Source organism: Scyliorhinus torazame, chromosome 9, assembly GCF_047496885.1.
Source record: "Scyliorhinus torazame isolate Kashiwa2021f chromosome 9, sScyTor2.1, whole genome shotgun sequence".
Taxonomy (NCBI): Eukaryota; Metazoa; Chordata; class Chondrichthyes; order Carcharhiniformes; family Scyliorhinidae; genus Scyliorhinus; species Scyliorhinus torazame.
Genome location: NC_092715.1, coordinates 50,827,744 through 50,842,716, shown reverse-complemented (window position 1 = coordinate 50,842,716; position 14,973 = coordinate 50,827,744). Strand labels below are relative to the sequence as shown.

Here is a 14,973-nt window from a genome sequence, read left to right as displayed (position 1 = left end):
GTTTTACAAGAGGCAGTGGACGGGAGGAGTTGGAGACTGGGGGGGCGGGGGGGGGCGGGGGGCGGTGTACAACTCTTGGGTATCATGTACAGTACTCTTTCAGAGGCTGGATGGCGTTGAGTGTAGGGGGGGAGGGGGAGTGGACTCTATAGGCAAATGGTGACCATGGGCGCTCCCGGACTCCTTTTTCTTTTTCTCTTTTGTTTCCACCGTGGGAGGGTTTGGTTTATTGGATGCATATACTGACAGGTGGGCCGTTGTTTGGGGTGGTGGGAGGATGGGATCATTGGTATTGTTAAGGGGATTGATTTTGTATTTGTTACCATTTACTGTTTGTGGGTGGGGTGTAAATTCTTGAAGGAAAATGTGAAAATGTAGAATTAAAATGTTTTTTTAAAAAAAAGATGGCGGCATCCATGGGGCGCACGTGGCCGAAGGGGGACAAGATGGCGGCTCCCATTGTGCGACTGGCATGGGGGAGGGGGCGATGGCAGGCGCGATCGCAGCGCCTGCGCGGGCCTTGCACACAGCCGCAAAGTGGCCCTTTTTACTGCAGGCTTCACAAACTGCAGTGCCGGCCGGGCAATGTTGGCGGGGGTGCTTCTGCTGACCGCAGAAGTAGCAGCGGGGACCCCCGCGGTGCGCGGATCGGCGTGCGGCGCAGGCGTATTGGGAAGGCAGGGCCCCGGCTAAGGAGGTTGGCGGCGGGGTCCAGGAGGGGTAGGAAGGAGTAGAAGGGTGGGCAGCGCGGCGGGAGGTGTACGATTGTACTTTACGGGATGCGACCGTCATGGAGAGCGCCAAGGTTTCCGTCCCCGCCAGTTCCAGAGTGGCCCCTTCCAGTAATCGTTCTCGGATGCGGTCCGACGCAATCCCCCGTCACAAAGGCATCATGAGGAGATTTGCGTGTTCGGCGGCCGTAACGGCCTGACAGTCACAGTCCCGGACGAGTGGAATTAGGGCCCGCCAGAAGTCTTCGATGGACTCACCAGCTAGTTGCGAGCGGGAGGCGAGAACATGCCTGACGAAGAGCGTGTTTGTCTTCTGCGCGTAGTGTTCCTTGAGGAGTTCCATTGCTTTTGTGTAATTCGTGGCGTCTTGGATCAATGGGAACACGCTGGAGCTCAGTCTGGAGTACAGGACGTTTATCTTCTGAGCCTCCGTTGGCGCGGAGTCCGCCGCGTTGATGTAAGCCTCGAAACATGCTAGCCAGTGAGCAAAGTCTTTCCTGGCGTTGGCCGAGTGCGGATCCAGCTGCAGGCAATCGGGCTTAATTCGGATATCCATTCTGTGGAAAATCTGACTGTAATAAATTGATGCACGATCAATTGCATAAAGACTAAAGTTGGGTACAACTGTGGCTTTATTACAGTCAGATATGTGGCCTCCTGCTGCAGCTGGTGAAATGGCAGGGCACTGGAAGTCATGCATATTTATACAGTTCTCCGTGGGCGGAGCCAGCCGGCAGGAGCTACCGGCGAACCTATAGTGCAGGTCCTACCTTACATCTCCCATTACAGTAGTTTACCACACTTACCAACACACAAAGAGTTAAATTTCTCCCAGCTACTGCTAATTGAAACACTTTCCTTACCAGCTAATCAGGTCACTGCTTTGCTGTGATGTCACTCTTCAAATTTACCCCCAAAGACCCTGTGGCCGCTGTTTAAGCAGTGAAGCAGCGAGTTTAAATACTCACCGCTCGACTCCACTCCAACAGCTGAATTCCCGCCGAAAAGGACTGAAGTGAGGAGGAATTACCTCACTGAGGGTGACGAATCTTTGGAATTCTCCACCCCAGGGGGCTGTGGAGGTTTAGTCATTGAGTGTGTTCAAGGCAGAGTTTGATAGATTGCTAGATTTAAAAAATATCAAGGGAAATGTGTTTAAAAATAGTGTTGAGGTAGAAAATCCACCATGATCTAGATGAGTAGCAAGTTTGAGGGGTCGAATGGCCTTCTCTTATTTCCTATTTTGAAAAACAAATTATCTATTCGTTATCACAGTCCTGTTTGTGGGCATTTGCTGCGTGCTGATTGGCTGCCGCATTTTCTATATTACAAAACCGACGCCATTCCAAAAAGTGCTTAATTCATTTTAAAGCACTTTGAGATACCCAGTGGTTGAGAAAGTTTGCCATAGAAATGTAAGTCGCTCATTCTAACCGTGTAGTATATATTGGACTGGATTCTCCGTTTCAGCGCCTAAGTGCCAGCTTGAACGGGGAATTCGCGGGAGTTTTACGACCAGAAAATCGGCGCCGACCCCTCACCAATTCCGGGACCATTGAGGGGCGAGCAGCGGTGCCGGGTGAAACTCCCGGGTCCCGCGCCGAGAATTGCCGGGACCCTGACTGCACATGCGCACGGCTGTTGACCTGCAGCAGTCATGCCATACAACATGGCGCCGGCCGTGCGCGGACCCGACCTGCCATCCGTGGCCCCACAGCACACCCACCTGGCCATCCACCCACCTCACCCTCCAGCCCTCGCGGAAGCCCCTGGCCAGCGACATGAATCCGGCTGAATATGGCACCACTGGACACGGGTCACAACCCCCACGCCGGGTTCCCGACTTCTGAAACCACACGGTTGCGAACGCGGTCCATCGGGGGCGGAGCATCGCGGGAGGGCCTGCCGATGACGCGGCAGCGGTGTTGCAAAAGTGAGCACGCGATTACGCCATTTCTGAGGGGGTGGAGCATGGCTGACCAGCATCAAACCGTTGGAGTCAATTCTCTGCCCGATCGCCGATTACGATTTCGGAGTCGGGCAACGGAGAATTATTTTCCTTATTTTCCTGATTCTTCTGTGTTGAATAGTGTCTGCTGTATGATTGCCCAATCTACCTGCCTGTCTATATAAAACATAGACCATACAGTGCAGAAGGGGAGCACCCGGAGGAAACCCACGCAGACATAGGGAGAACGTGCAGACTCCTCACAGACAGTGACCCAGCGGGGAATCGAACCTGGGACCCTGGCGCTGTGAAGCCACAGTGCTATCCACTTGCGCTACCGTGCTGTCCATATTAAATAGATATGGACTTTATCGACTTAAAGTCCATAACAATCTTCTTTACTGTCTAATACACTTCCAAGTTTTGTATCATCTTCAGATTTTGAGATTGTGGCCTGTATCCCTCAGTTGAAATCATTAATGTTGATCAAAAACAGCAGTGATTCCAAGGGGAACTTGACAGTTTACCTCGATCTGGACTGAAAAACAGCCATTCACCATAATTCTCTGTTTCCTAACCCTTAGCCACCTTTGCATCTATCCTGCTATCACATCAGTTTTAATTCTGCTGGCAAGCCTCAGATGTGATTCTTTATTAAATGCCATTTGTTTTGCACTAAATCAACTGTACTGCCCTCATCACCTCTCGATGATCACACTGAAAAAATTCAGTTTAATTCACCAAACGTTAATTGCCCAGAATAAATCCATGCTGGTTCTTCCTTTATTAGTCCATGTTTGTCCAAGTACCTCTTAATGTTCTCGCAGATTATTTGCAGACTGGCCTACAATAGTTAGGTTTTTCCTTTTCCGATTTTTCAAACAAGGCGGTAACATTTGCAGTTCCCCAGTCCGCCAGCACTACTCTCTCTAAGGAGGATTGGGAGATTGTGGTTATCAACTCTGCAGTTTCCTCCCTTACTTCCCTCAGCAGTCAAGAATGCAGCCCCTCCGTATTAGGTGGCTTAACCACTTGAAGTCCTGGCAGCCTTTTAAATGCCTCTTATCTTCTTATTCATCCAGTACCCCAGTAACCTCCTAATTTTACTGTTTCCTTGATAAAGTCAGCGACAAAGGTGATGAGGGTGAAAGGCAAAAGTGGGCGGTGATGAGGCCTCTATGGATACAGAAGATTTGTCCAGAGGAGGTGGAGATGGTTGTTGCAGAAAAGCTGATGGGGAAGGAAAAATTGACAAAGAGGGGAATGCTCTGTGGCCTGGGTGCGTGATGGATGGGAGGCAGGTAGTATCCAGGGGACCACTCTTCTGGCCTAAATTCCACCACAAGCACCAACCCACACAACCTTCCCGCCCTCACGGTAGTGGCACTGGCACAGCGGGGCTCCGTTACCACCAGCTGCTGCTGCGGCAATGTGGTGAAGATCTAAAGTTATTTAACTCAACGTTAAAAGGCTGGAAGATTCCTGGCTTTTTTCAGACCCATCAGCTGCACTTTCTCTGCAGTTCTGGCAGTAGTGGCTGAGCTATTAACTTCAGCTGAGCTCCGTGCTCCTGTTGGCATGCAAATGTTCCCTATAGGTTGATGGGGTCAGGGGGTAGGCTGGTAAGAGGACTCTGGAGGATGGTTCGATTAAGTACCTAACATTTTGGAGATAATGGGCTGAATTTCGATGTCACAGTGATGGTGGTCTTGGTGGGGGGGGTGGGGGCTGAGAAAATGGTGGGGTGGTTGCAATCCAGGAATGCTACCTGATTGATGCTTCCCCGCCACTAGAGTTTTCCCGGGAGGAGCAGATCAGCTGCCATATGCATCGAGGTGGGCAGCCCTATTAAGATTGTTACGGTCACAATCGGATGCAGCCTTGCTGGATTTCTTTCAGGCGTGGAAGCCTCCAGCTCAATGGAGGTGGGCTCCCTGTGGCAGTCTGTAGTTGGACCATTGGAAGTGGGAGCTGCACACCTCAATTTTATGGCTCCAGGCAGGAAAGGTTGCCCCCCGACGCTCACCCCCCCCCCCGCTCTGCCCCTCAGAATTTTTAATTAAATGTGCACCTCCAAGGGTGCCTCCATATTGAGGTGCGCTCAGGGTCACTGACTTACCTCAGCAGTGCCCACCCTTCCTGGTGGGGCAACTGGCTTCATGCCCTCTATTTGTGCTGGCAATTGCCAACCATTCTTTTTGGTTGGCAAGCGTGAAGGCCACCTCCCAGTAGATTGCTAGGTCTGCCTCACTGCTACAAGTGTGGCCACCGTAGCACAGTGGTCAGCACTGTTGTTTCACAGCTCCAGGGTCTCAGTTTTGATTCCCGGCTTGAGTCACTGCCATAGAATCATAGAATTTACAGGGCAGAAGGAGGCCATTTGGCCCATCAAGTCTGCACCAGCTCTTGGAAGGAGCGCCCAAGCCCACACCTCCACCCTATCCCCGTAACCCAGTAACCACACCTAACGTTTTTGGACACTAAGGGCAATTTATCATGGCCAATCCACCTAACCTGCACACCTTTGGACTGTGGGAGGAAACCGGAGCACCCGAAGGAAACCCACGCAGACACGGGGAGAATGTGCAGACTCCGCACAGACAGTGACCCAAGCTGTGAATCAAGCTGGGACCCTGACGCTGCGAAGCAACTGTGCTAACCACTATGCTACGGTGGATTCTGCACGTTCTCCCCGTGTCTGCGTGGGTTTCCTCCGGGTGCTCCGGTTTCCTCCCACAAGTCCCGAAAGGCATGCTGTTAGGTAATTTGGACATTCTGAATTCTCCCTCTGTGTACCCGAACAAGCGCCGGAATGTGGCGACGAGGGGCTTTTCACAGTAACTTCACTGCAGTCTTAATGTAATCCTACTTGTGACAATAAAGATTATTATTATATTATTATTATTATCGGGAACCCTGCCCCATTTGGTCCTGGAAATGTGGTCCCCCAAAGCCCACGGGAAAATCTAGCCCAATAAATTTACGGAAGCTGGCCCAACATTCCCCAGTTCACTCACCAGGGATGATTGTGGATTTGAAGAAATGTTGAGAATACCCAGTCACCCTTCTTAATCCACTTAGTCACAGGCATCAATAGCATGTTGAAGTGCATGAGGTTGACAAAGCACTATCTATTGTCTGGGTCTAGCAGGAAGAAGATTGGAACACGCTGCCTCAGTTGTCTGTCTTCCAATACATTGTATTGTTGTATATAGGATCACGAGCTGATCAATACTTCAACTGACACCATTTTAAACAGACTGGGAAGGAGAGGCTTAAGCTCGAAAAGACTTGTCAACTACAGTTGGCAAGTACAGTAGGAACAACTTATAAGCATCAGGAATCATGAACATGCTGGGTTATAAATGGGTGAGTGAGGACCGATTAGAGAGTCTCTACTGCTCTAATAATTAATGGAATTGGATGCTCTTCGCAGCACTTCCAAGGGGAGACTTACCAATTATGCTTTTGCTGCCATTCACTTTTTAGTTGATCTGAGGAGTTTTTGTGCATTTTTCCACATCCTCACGTGGCAGGTTTCCCAGCTTCATGCATTTTACCATGTTACAGGCATTAAACAAATGCAAGTTGTTAAGTGCTTGCTATAGCAGGTGCAGCATGATTAGTTAACATCCTGTTATCCAACAAATTTGTTGTGTGACTATTTATTTCTGTGTCAGACGAAAACAACTCACATCCACATGTTAATGCAGTGAGTCACTTATTAAGTTGCAGAAATAAAGGATAGCTGTTTAGATTATTTGGAACCGATTACTGCCAATGATTACACCTCGGCCATCAAGGTCAGGCTTTGAGTTGACAAAGCAATTTCTCATTCAGAAATGTAACCAGGGTTACAATAACTTGTTCATAATATAGGCAACTCTCCAAGGGAAAACCCTTCCTTTCATACCACTCAAAGTACTCAAGTATTTATATCTGCTTGGATGACATATCCCAACAATTCACCTTTTCGACGAGACAATAAACCAAGGTCCTTTCTGCATTTTAGGCCCTCAGAGGACCTAAAACAAATCCCATAGCACTATGTTGAAGAAGAGTAGTGGAGTGATCCCTGTTGTCCTGGCAATAAATATCACTACAGTATGTTATTTGATCAAGATCGGGGGGGATGGACTCTCCGCACCCCGACTCCGAAAGCACGTTCGGCGACGGAGCGGAGAATCCAGTTTCCCGCATGAAATCGGGTCCGGCACCGGTTTGGCTTCCGAAAAGCGACGTACTCAGGGTGTATCCACCACCTGAGGCCATTCTCAGAGGCCCGCCCCGCTATTCTCCGCCCCCGACCGGCTGAAGTACCGACGGCGTATTTCTAATATGGTCCCAGCCGTTCGGGAAACTCGCGAGGCGGCTGCAGACTCAGTCCGCGGCCGCTATCGTCGGGGGAGGGCCGATCGGAGGGTGGGGGGGGGGGGGGGGGGTGGCTCTTACGGGACTGGGCCTTTATTGTGCGGGCAGTCCAGGTCAGGCGCGCAGCCGATCGGGGGCATTATTTCCCTGGTCCAGGTCTGCGATCTGAGTCCTCCATGGAGCACAGCGTGGTCGCTGGAGGCCGTCTCTGTGCGCATGCGCGACCTCTGACCCGGAAGTGCGCAGGGGGGGGGGGGGGCATATTGGCAGCTGGAGCTGCGTGTTCCGCAACAGCTGCCTGCTAGCCCCCTGCAGGGCTGTGAACCTGGCCTTCTGTCGTTAGTTTTTCTGGTCTAAAAGACCACAGTTTTCACGACGGCGTGGGGGACATAGTCTCTGAAACGGAGAATCCAGCCCCACATTTCTGTTCCCAGGGGCCTGCTACACACAATTTGGCAGCATTACAGCAGTGGCTGAATTTCAAAAAGTACTTAATTGGATGTAAAGCTCCTTGGAACATCATGAGTGTTATAACTCAGATAGCCAGGTAGTGAAGGATAGAACAGTGGAACAAAGTATTTCTACACTTACAACTTTATAAAGATGCGCATTCCACATTGTGCACGCCCAATCCAATGATCACAATTTCAGCCTGAGCACAAAGCAGTCCACAGTTAGCTGAATACAGTTACACTCAATTGGCATATAATTAACAGTGAAGTTGTGAAAGAGGCTATGTGCGGAATCTTTAGCCGGCACAGAAAATCCTGCGAGAATCGGGAAATGCGATTCTCGCTGGGGAGACCGCCCTTCTCAATTGTTCCCCCCACCTCGCTGGCGATGTCACAAACCTCATTTTAATCAATTTCAACACATTTCCATATAGCGAGCACCCAATCCCCAGCCAAATTATTCCCACCTCACTAAATATTCAAGTTGGTGAGGTTTAAACATGTTGGGCAGAGGTGAGGCAGCCAAAGGGATCCCTCCGGGGTGCAGAGATAAGTGTAGAAGGACATGCTTGCACAGGTTGGGGGTGGGGGTGGGGTAAGAGAGCCCCGAGACCTCCGTGATGTGGGCTGTGGGCCGTTTGACTGCAGCGCTGGTCAGGGTGCCCTTTAGAGATGGCGCCCCAATCTGTGTGGAGCCGGTTCCTGGCTCAAAGAGGCCCCGCCCCATCAAAGTGATGGCATAAACCACACCCACTCACCTTTTTTTGGAAAAGAGGTTCAAGCATTGGAGAGCCAACTAGCCTGTGCAACTGGAGAGTTACACAGTTTTCTGTCCGAGCCTGACACTTTGCCAAATTCTGGTAAGATTCCACCCAACATAAATGCAAGTCTTTCATTCTCAGTGCTGTGGTTTGGCATACATTTAAAAATAAGTAGTAGTCAAAAAACGTAATGCATTTGGAGGCCCTGGAACCTGTAGTTGTGACAATGACTGTGTTTATGGTTAACTGAAGGGATTCCATGGAGTTCTGAGGGTAGTTAGCAACAAGTTGAAATGTTTTCCCATTTGACAATTCTTTTTAAGCCAAAAGTATGAGCATCTATAATAGAAGCTCTGATGTGGTAAGATAGACTCCAAATGGGAGCATCATCACAACTTTAGTCCAAATATGGACATGAGCTAAATTCCAGAGGGGATACGAGAGCGACTGTTCCTGACATCATCAAGAAGCTCTATTAAAAATGAAGTCAATAGAGATCAGAGGGCAAATACTCCAGGTTTTGGAGTTATGGTAGGAAGAAAGGATGATATTTGGAGGTCAATTATTTCAGTCCCAGGGCATCACTGCAGGATTCCTTAGAGCAGATTCCTAGGCTGAAACCTTCCCTCCATCATAAGGTTAGAAATAGGGCTGTTCACTGATAATTATATAATGTTTAGCTCCACTCACAATTCCTCAGATAATGAGGCAGTCTATATCAATAGGCTGCAAGACCTGTATGATATCCAGTCTTGGATGGATGGATGGATTTGTTTATTGTCACGTGTACCGCGGTACAGTGAAAAGTATTTTTCTGTGAGCAGCTCAACAGATCATTACGTGCATGAAATGAAAAGGAAATAAAAGAAAATACATAATAGGGCAACAGAAGATACACAATGTAACTACATAAGCACTGGCATGGGATGAAGCATACAGGGGTGTAGTGTTATGTCAGTTCATAAGAGGGTCGTTTAGGAATCTGGCAACAGCGAGGAAGAAGATGTTTTTGAGTCTGTTCGTGTGAGTTCTCAGACTTCTGTATCTCCTGCCAGATGGAAGAAGTTGGAAGAGTGAGTAAGCCGGGGTGGGAGGGGTCTTTGATTATGACTTGAGCTAGTAAGTGGCATACAAGTTTCATGCATTGACGATCTATAACGTAACCACCTCCCTTTGACATAGCATTGTCACTGTCAAATCACTGGCCACACACATCCATTGGCATAAACCGAACTGGGCAAGCCACAAAATTTGTGACAACTAGTGCAAGTCAGAGGCCTGTTATTCAGCAGTGTGGCTCACTCCACGGCTCCCTAGAGCTTCTCTACTTCCTACAATACACAATTCAAAAATGTGATGGAATGCTCTTCAATTGCCTGGTTGGGTGTAGCTGCACTAGCCCCCGAGAGGCTCCTTTTACCGTGAGTGATCTCATGGCTGCAGTGTAAACTATCTAGGGAATGCAACTCGTCAAGGCTTCTTCAGCAGCACCTCCCAAGTCTGTGACTTCCAGTTCCGAGAAGGACAAGAGCAATGGGTTCATGGCACACCCCCACACTCCAAGTCCCCCTCCAATTCAGGCACCATCCCAATTTGGACATGTCTGTCACCATTCCGTCACTGTCACAGGATCGTAAGACTCCCTATCTCGCAGAATTATGAAATTGCCTTCACCAGAGACTGCAACTGTTCAAGGAGATGGCCCATCACCACTTTCTCAAGGGGAACTAGGAATGAACAATAAATGTCAACCTTGCCAGCAGTCCCCGTGTCCATATAGACCTCTAAAAATAAATAGTGACGGTGTTGCCTGCCATATAAGTAATTTACCGGTCTTTAAACTAATTGTGATATTATTTTTCTAGGAGAAGAAGATTTTTCAGATTCCGTGGATGCATGCTGCTCGACATGGATGGGATGTGGAGAAGGACGCCCCTTTATTTAAAAACTGGGCAGTTCATACAGGTAGATAAATAATAACGGACCAACAAATTCAAAAGTTGAAAGCATGAAGACATTGGAATATTCAATGAATGACATTGACGGAATTTTAATTTTGATATCCTGAGAACAGTTTTCTTAAAGGGAAGTGCTTCCCGTGCCACCAGCCACCCGTCTCTGGTCAGGAGGATGGAAACACTTAAACCAGGGCAGCACGGTAGCACAAGCGGCTAGCACTGTGGCTTCAAAGCGCCAGGGTCCCAGGTTCAATTCCCCGCTGGGACACTGTCTGTGCGGAGTCTGCACGTTCTCCCCGTGTCTGCGTGGGTTTCCTCCGGGTGCTCCGGTTTCCTCCCATAGACCAAAGACGTGCAGGTTAGGTGGATTGGCCATACTAAATTTCCCTTAGTGTCCAAAAAGATTACGAGGGGTTAGTGGGTTACGGGGATAGGGTGGAAGTGAGGGCTTAAGTGGGTCGGTGCAGACTCGATGGGCCGAATGGCCTCCTTCTGCACTGTATGTTCTATGGTTCCTTCCATGTCTGTCCGGATCCTCCTGGCTGGCAGCATGAACTCAAATGTGCTGAGCTGTCTGTGTAACTCTTCCTCCTTCTCTCTCAGCCCAAGCTGCCTTTGCTTGGCAGCAAGTCTGGCCAAGGATTGTACAAATTCAGGCAAACACAGCATCATTGAAGGGTTGCATCAGAAAACGGAGGCCGTTGCGCCCATCATGCCCACGTCGGCTCTCTGCAAGAGCAAATCAGCTGGTCCCATTCTCCTGCCCTTTCCCTGGGATCCCACAAATTTCTTCTCTTCAGATTGTTTTCCAATTCTGTCTTGAAAACTGCGAGTGAATCTGCCTCCACCACAACCTCAGGCCGTGCATTCCAGATGCTAACCCCCCACTATGGAAAAGAGTTTGTTTCTCGCATCACAAGTTGCTTCTTTTGCCACTCATCGTCTAGTAGTTCCTGACCCTTCCACCAATAGGGACAGTTTCTCTCAATCTACTCAGTTTACCTCTCATGACTTTGAACTCTTACCTAGAAACATAGAAAATAGGAGTAGGTCATTTGGCCCTATGAGTCTGCTCCCGCATTCAGCACGATCATGGCTGATCATCTATATCAACGAATGCCAGTAGCGCGGGTTCAATTCCCATACCGGCCCCCCCGAACAGACGCCGGAATGTGTCGATGAGGGGCTTTTCACAGTAACTTCATTGAACCTACTTGTGACAATAAGCGATTATTATTATTACTCCCGTGCTCTCCCATACACCTTGACACCTTTAGAGTCTATTTTGTTCTGAAGTATATTCAGCGATTTGGCCTCCAAAGCCTTCTGTGGTAGAGAATTCCACAGGTTCAGCACCCTCTGAGTGAAGAAATTTTCCCAAATTTCAGCCCTAAATGGCCATAGCCTGAGACTGTGATCCCTTGTTCTAGACCCACCCCCCCGAAACAGAGGAAACACCATCCCTTCTATAAAATCTCCTCTCGAAAAACGCCAGATTCTTCTATCTGTCTATGTAACTGAAGTCCCTCAATCCAAGAACCCATTCTTATGTATCTTTTCTGCAGCCTCTGTAAAGGGCCGGTTTAGCTCAGTGGGCTAGACAGCTGGTTCATAATGCAGAACAAGGCCAGCAGCGTGGGTTCAATTCCCGTACCGGCCTCCCCGAACAGGTGCCGGAATCGAACATAGAACATACAGTGCAGAAGGAGGCCATTTGGCCCATCGAGTCTGCACCGACCCACTTAAGCCCTCACTTCCACCCTATCCCCGTAACCCAATAATCCCTCCTAACCTTTTTGGTCACTAAGGGCAATTTAGCATGGCCAACCCACCTAACCTGCACATCTTTGGACTGTGGGAGGAAACCGGAGCACCCGGAGGAAACCCACGCAGACACAGGGAGAACGTGCAGACTCCGCACAGACAGTGACCCAGCGGGGAATCGAACCTGGGACTTGGCGCTGTGAAGTCACAGTGCTATCCACTTGTGCTACCATGCTGCCCTTGTGGCGACTAGGGGCTTTTTACAGTAACATCATACTTATAACAATAAAAGATTATTATATTATTATATTGAAGCCTACATATCCGTCCTAATGTGTGGTATCCAGAATTGGATGCAATACTCCAATGATCCCAAACCAATGTTTTATAAAGGTTCATTATAACTTCCTTACTGTTGTACCCTGTGCCTCTATTTATAAAGTCCAGGACCCCAGATACCTTGTTATAAACGATGGATATAAAAGAAATATTATAATGTTGTGAAAAATTATATAAATATATATATATTATAAAAGAATGTTGACATGGTGGCACAGTGGTTAGCAATGCTGCCTCACAGCGTCAGGGACCCGTATTCTATTCCGACATTGGGTGACTATCTGTGTGGAGTTTGCACTTTCTCTCCGTGTCTGCATGGGTTTCCTCAGGTGGCTCCTGTTTCCTCCCTGTGGTAGTCTGTGTTAGAAGGATTATGATACCTGGTAATGCCGGAATACCATTGGTGGAGAATGTACTTGTTCCCATTGGTTAAGCCTGTATGTTAGCTCCGCCCTGCAAGGCAGGGCATAAGAGCCTGTGCCGCCCCAGCAGCTTTCTTCTGTACCTGCGCTGCTGGGGGAAACATCTAGCGTATTAAAGCCTTCAATTGTCTCCAATCTCGCTTCTGGAGTTATTGATCGTGCATCAATTTAATACGCTAGTTTTTAAAGGATGGAGCTCCGAATCAAGCCGGAGTGTCTGCAACTCAGCCCCCACACGGCAAACTCAGCAGCAACCTTCTAGCACTGGCTGGCGTGCGTCAGTGGATATCTCAGGACGGCCAAAAACACACCCACGGGAGAACAGAAACTACAAATTCTGCACTCGAGGGTGAGCCCAGAAATCTACACCCTCATCGAGGACGCGGACGATTTTGATGCCGCAATGGAGCTGCTGAAAGGACATTATATTCGCCCTGTAAACCAGGTCTACGCCCGACATCTACTAACGACAAGGCGACAAATCCCTGGGGAATCACTGGAAGAATTCTACCGTGCGCTCCTGGTGTTGGGGAGAAACTGCAGCTGCCCGCAAGTTTCGGCAAGCGACCACACAGAACTTTTGATCCGGGACGCTTCAGTTGCAGGTATGCTGTCCTCCCAAATCCGCCAGCGATTGCTGGAGAAAGAGTCACTAGGCCTCAAGGAGGCACAGGCCCTTGCCGGCTCCCTGGATGTGGCCTCCCGAAACGCCCGCGTTTACATCCCCGACCGCGTGGCAGCCCTTTGGGCAGCGTGGAACCACCCCGCGGCCGACCCCGAGGCATCTCCCATCCCCCCACAAACTTGTGCTGCGTGACGGCCTGGCAACCCCGTGGGGCCCCGCTGCTATTTTTGCGGGCAAGCCAAGCACCCCCGCCCGACAGCGCTGTCCGGCCCATTCATCCATCTGCAAGGGATGCGGCAAAAAGGGCCATTTTGTGGAGGTATGCCAGGCCTGGGCGGTCGCTGCAGTCTCCGGAGGCGAATATGGACCGCCACCACAACCCTCGCCACGGACCCCGTGCGGCCAGCGGGCGCCGCCATCTTCCTCCTCCAGGGCCACGTGTGGCCTCCGGGCACCGCCATCTTGTCCTGCGGACGCCACGTGCGATGGATGGGCGCCTCCATTTTGTGCACCCCCAGCCATGTGCGACCAATGGACGCCGCCATCTTGGATGGATTCCCAGGACCCCAGTTCGGCTGACCACACACCTCCCGAAGAGAACATCCAACTGCTGCCACGATTAGCCTCGGTGACCGTGGACCAGTCTCGGCCCCGAACACTCTCAACTGCGATGACGACGGTGCTTATCAATGGGCATGAAACGTCCTGCCTAATCGACTCTGGGAGCACAGAGAGCTTCATACACCCCGACACGATAAGGCGCTGTTCTCTCCCCGTCCACCCCGTTAATCAAAAAGTCTCCCTGACCTCCGGATCTCACTCAGTAGAGATCAAGGGGTTTTGTGTAGCTAACCTCACGGTCCAGGAAAGGGAGTTCAAAAACTACCGACTTTGCGTCCTTCCAGACCTCTGCGCGGCCACACTCCTAGGGTTGGACTTTCAGTGCAACCTCCAAAGTCTAACTTTCAAATTCGGCGGCCCTATACCCCCCCTCACTGTCTGCAGCCTCACGACCCTCAAGGTCGATCCGCCTTCCCTGTTTGCGAACCTCACCCGGATTGCAAACCAGTCGCCACCAGGAGCAGACGGTACGGTGCCCAGGACCAGATCTTTATTAGGTCAGAGGTCCAACGGTTACTGAGGGAAGGTGTCATTGAGGCTAGCAACAGCCCCTGGAGAGCTCAAGTAGTGGTTGTAAAGACCGGGGAGAAGCATAGGATGGTCATCGACTACAGTCAAACCAACAACAGGTTTACGCAGTGATGCACGATCAATGACCACTAAAGCGAGGCTGTAGTCCAACTGAAGGCTTTAATAAGCTGGATGTTTCCCCCAGCAGCTCAGGTACAGAATGAAGGCTGCTGGGGCGGCACGGGCTCTTATACCCCGCCTTGCAGGGCGGAGCTACCATACAGCTTGACCAATAGGAAACATACAATATCTACCAATGGTGTTCCAGCATTACCCGGTACCGTAATACCTCTACACAGACTACCTCTCGGGCTGTTTAGCACAGGGCTAAATCGCTGGCTTTGAAAGCAGTCCAAGGCAGGCCAGCAGCACAGTTCAATTCCCGTAACAGCCTCCCCGAACAGGCGCTGG

General features: G+C 50.0%; 1 protein-coding gene across 2 annotated transcripts in view; it reads left to right on the top strand.

The window, feature by feature from the left end:
- The window catches only part of irf2b (interferon regulatory factor 2b), a 163,788-nt gene that overhangs the window by 79,135 nt on the left and 69,680 nt on the right, over nt 1–14,973 (top strand). For both annotated transcript variants that reach the window (XM_072515865.1, XM_072515864.1), the window contains exon 4: nt 10,129–10,228. In XM_072515865.1, the coding sequence (XP_072371966.1) occupies nt 10,129–10,228 (100 nt within the window). The remainder of the gene's footprint in view (nt 1–10,128; nt 10,229–14,973) is intronic.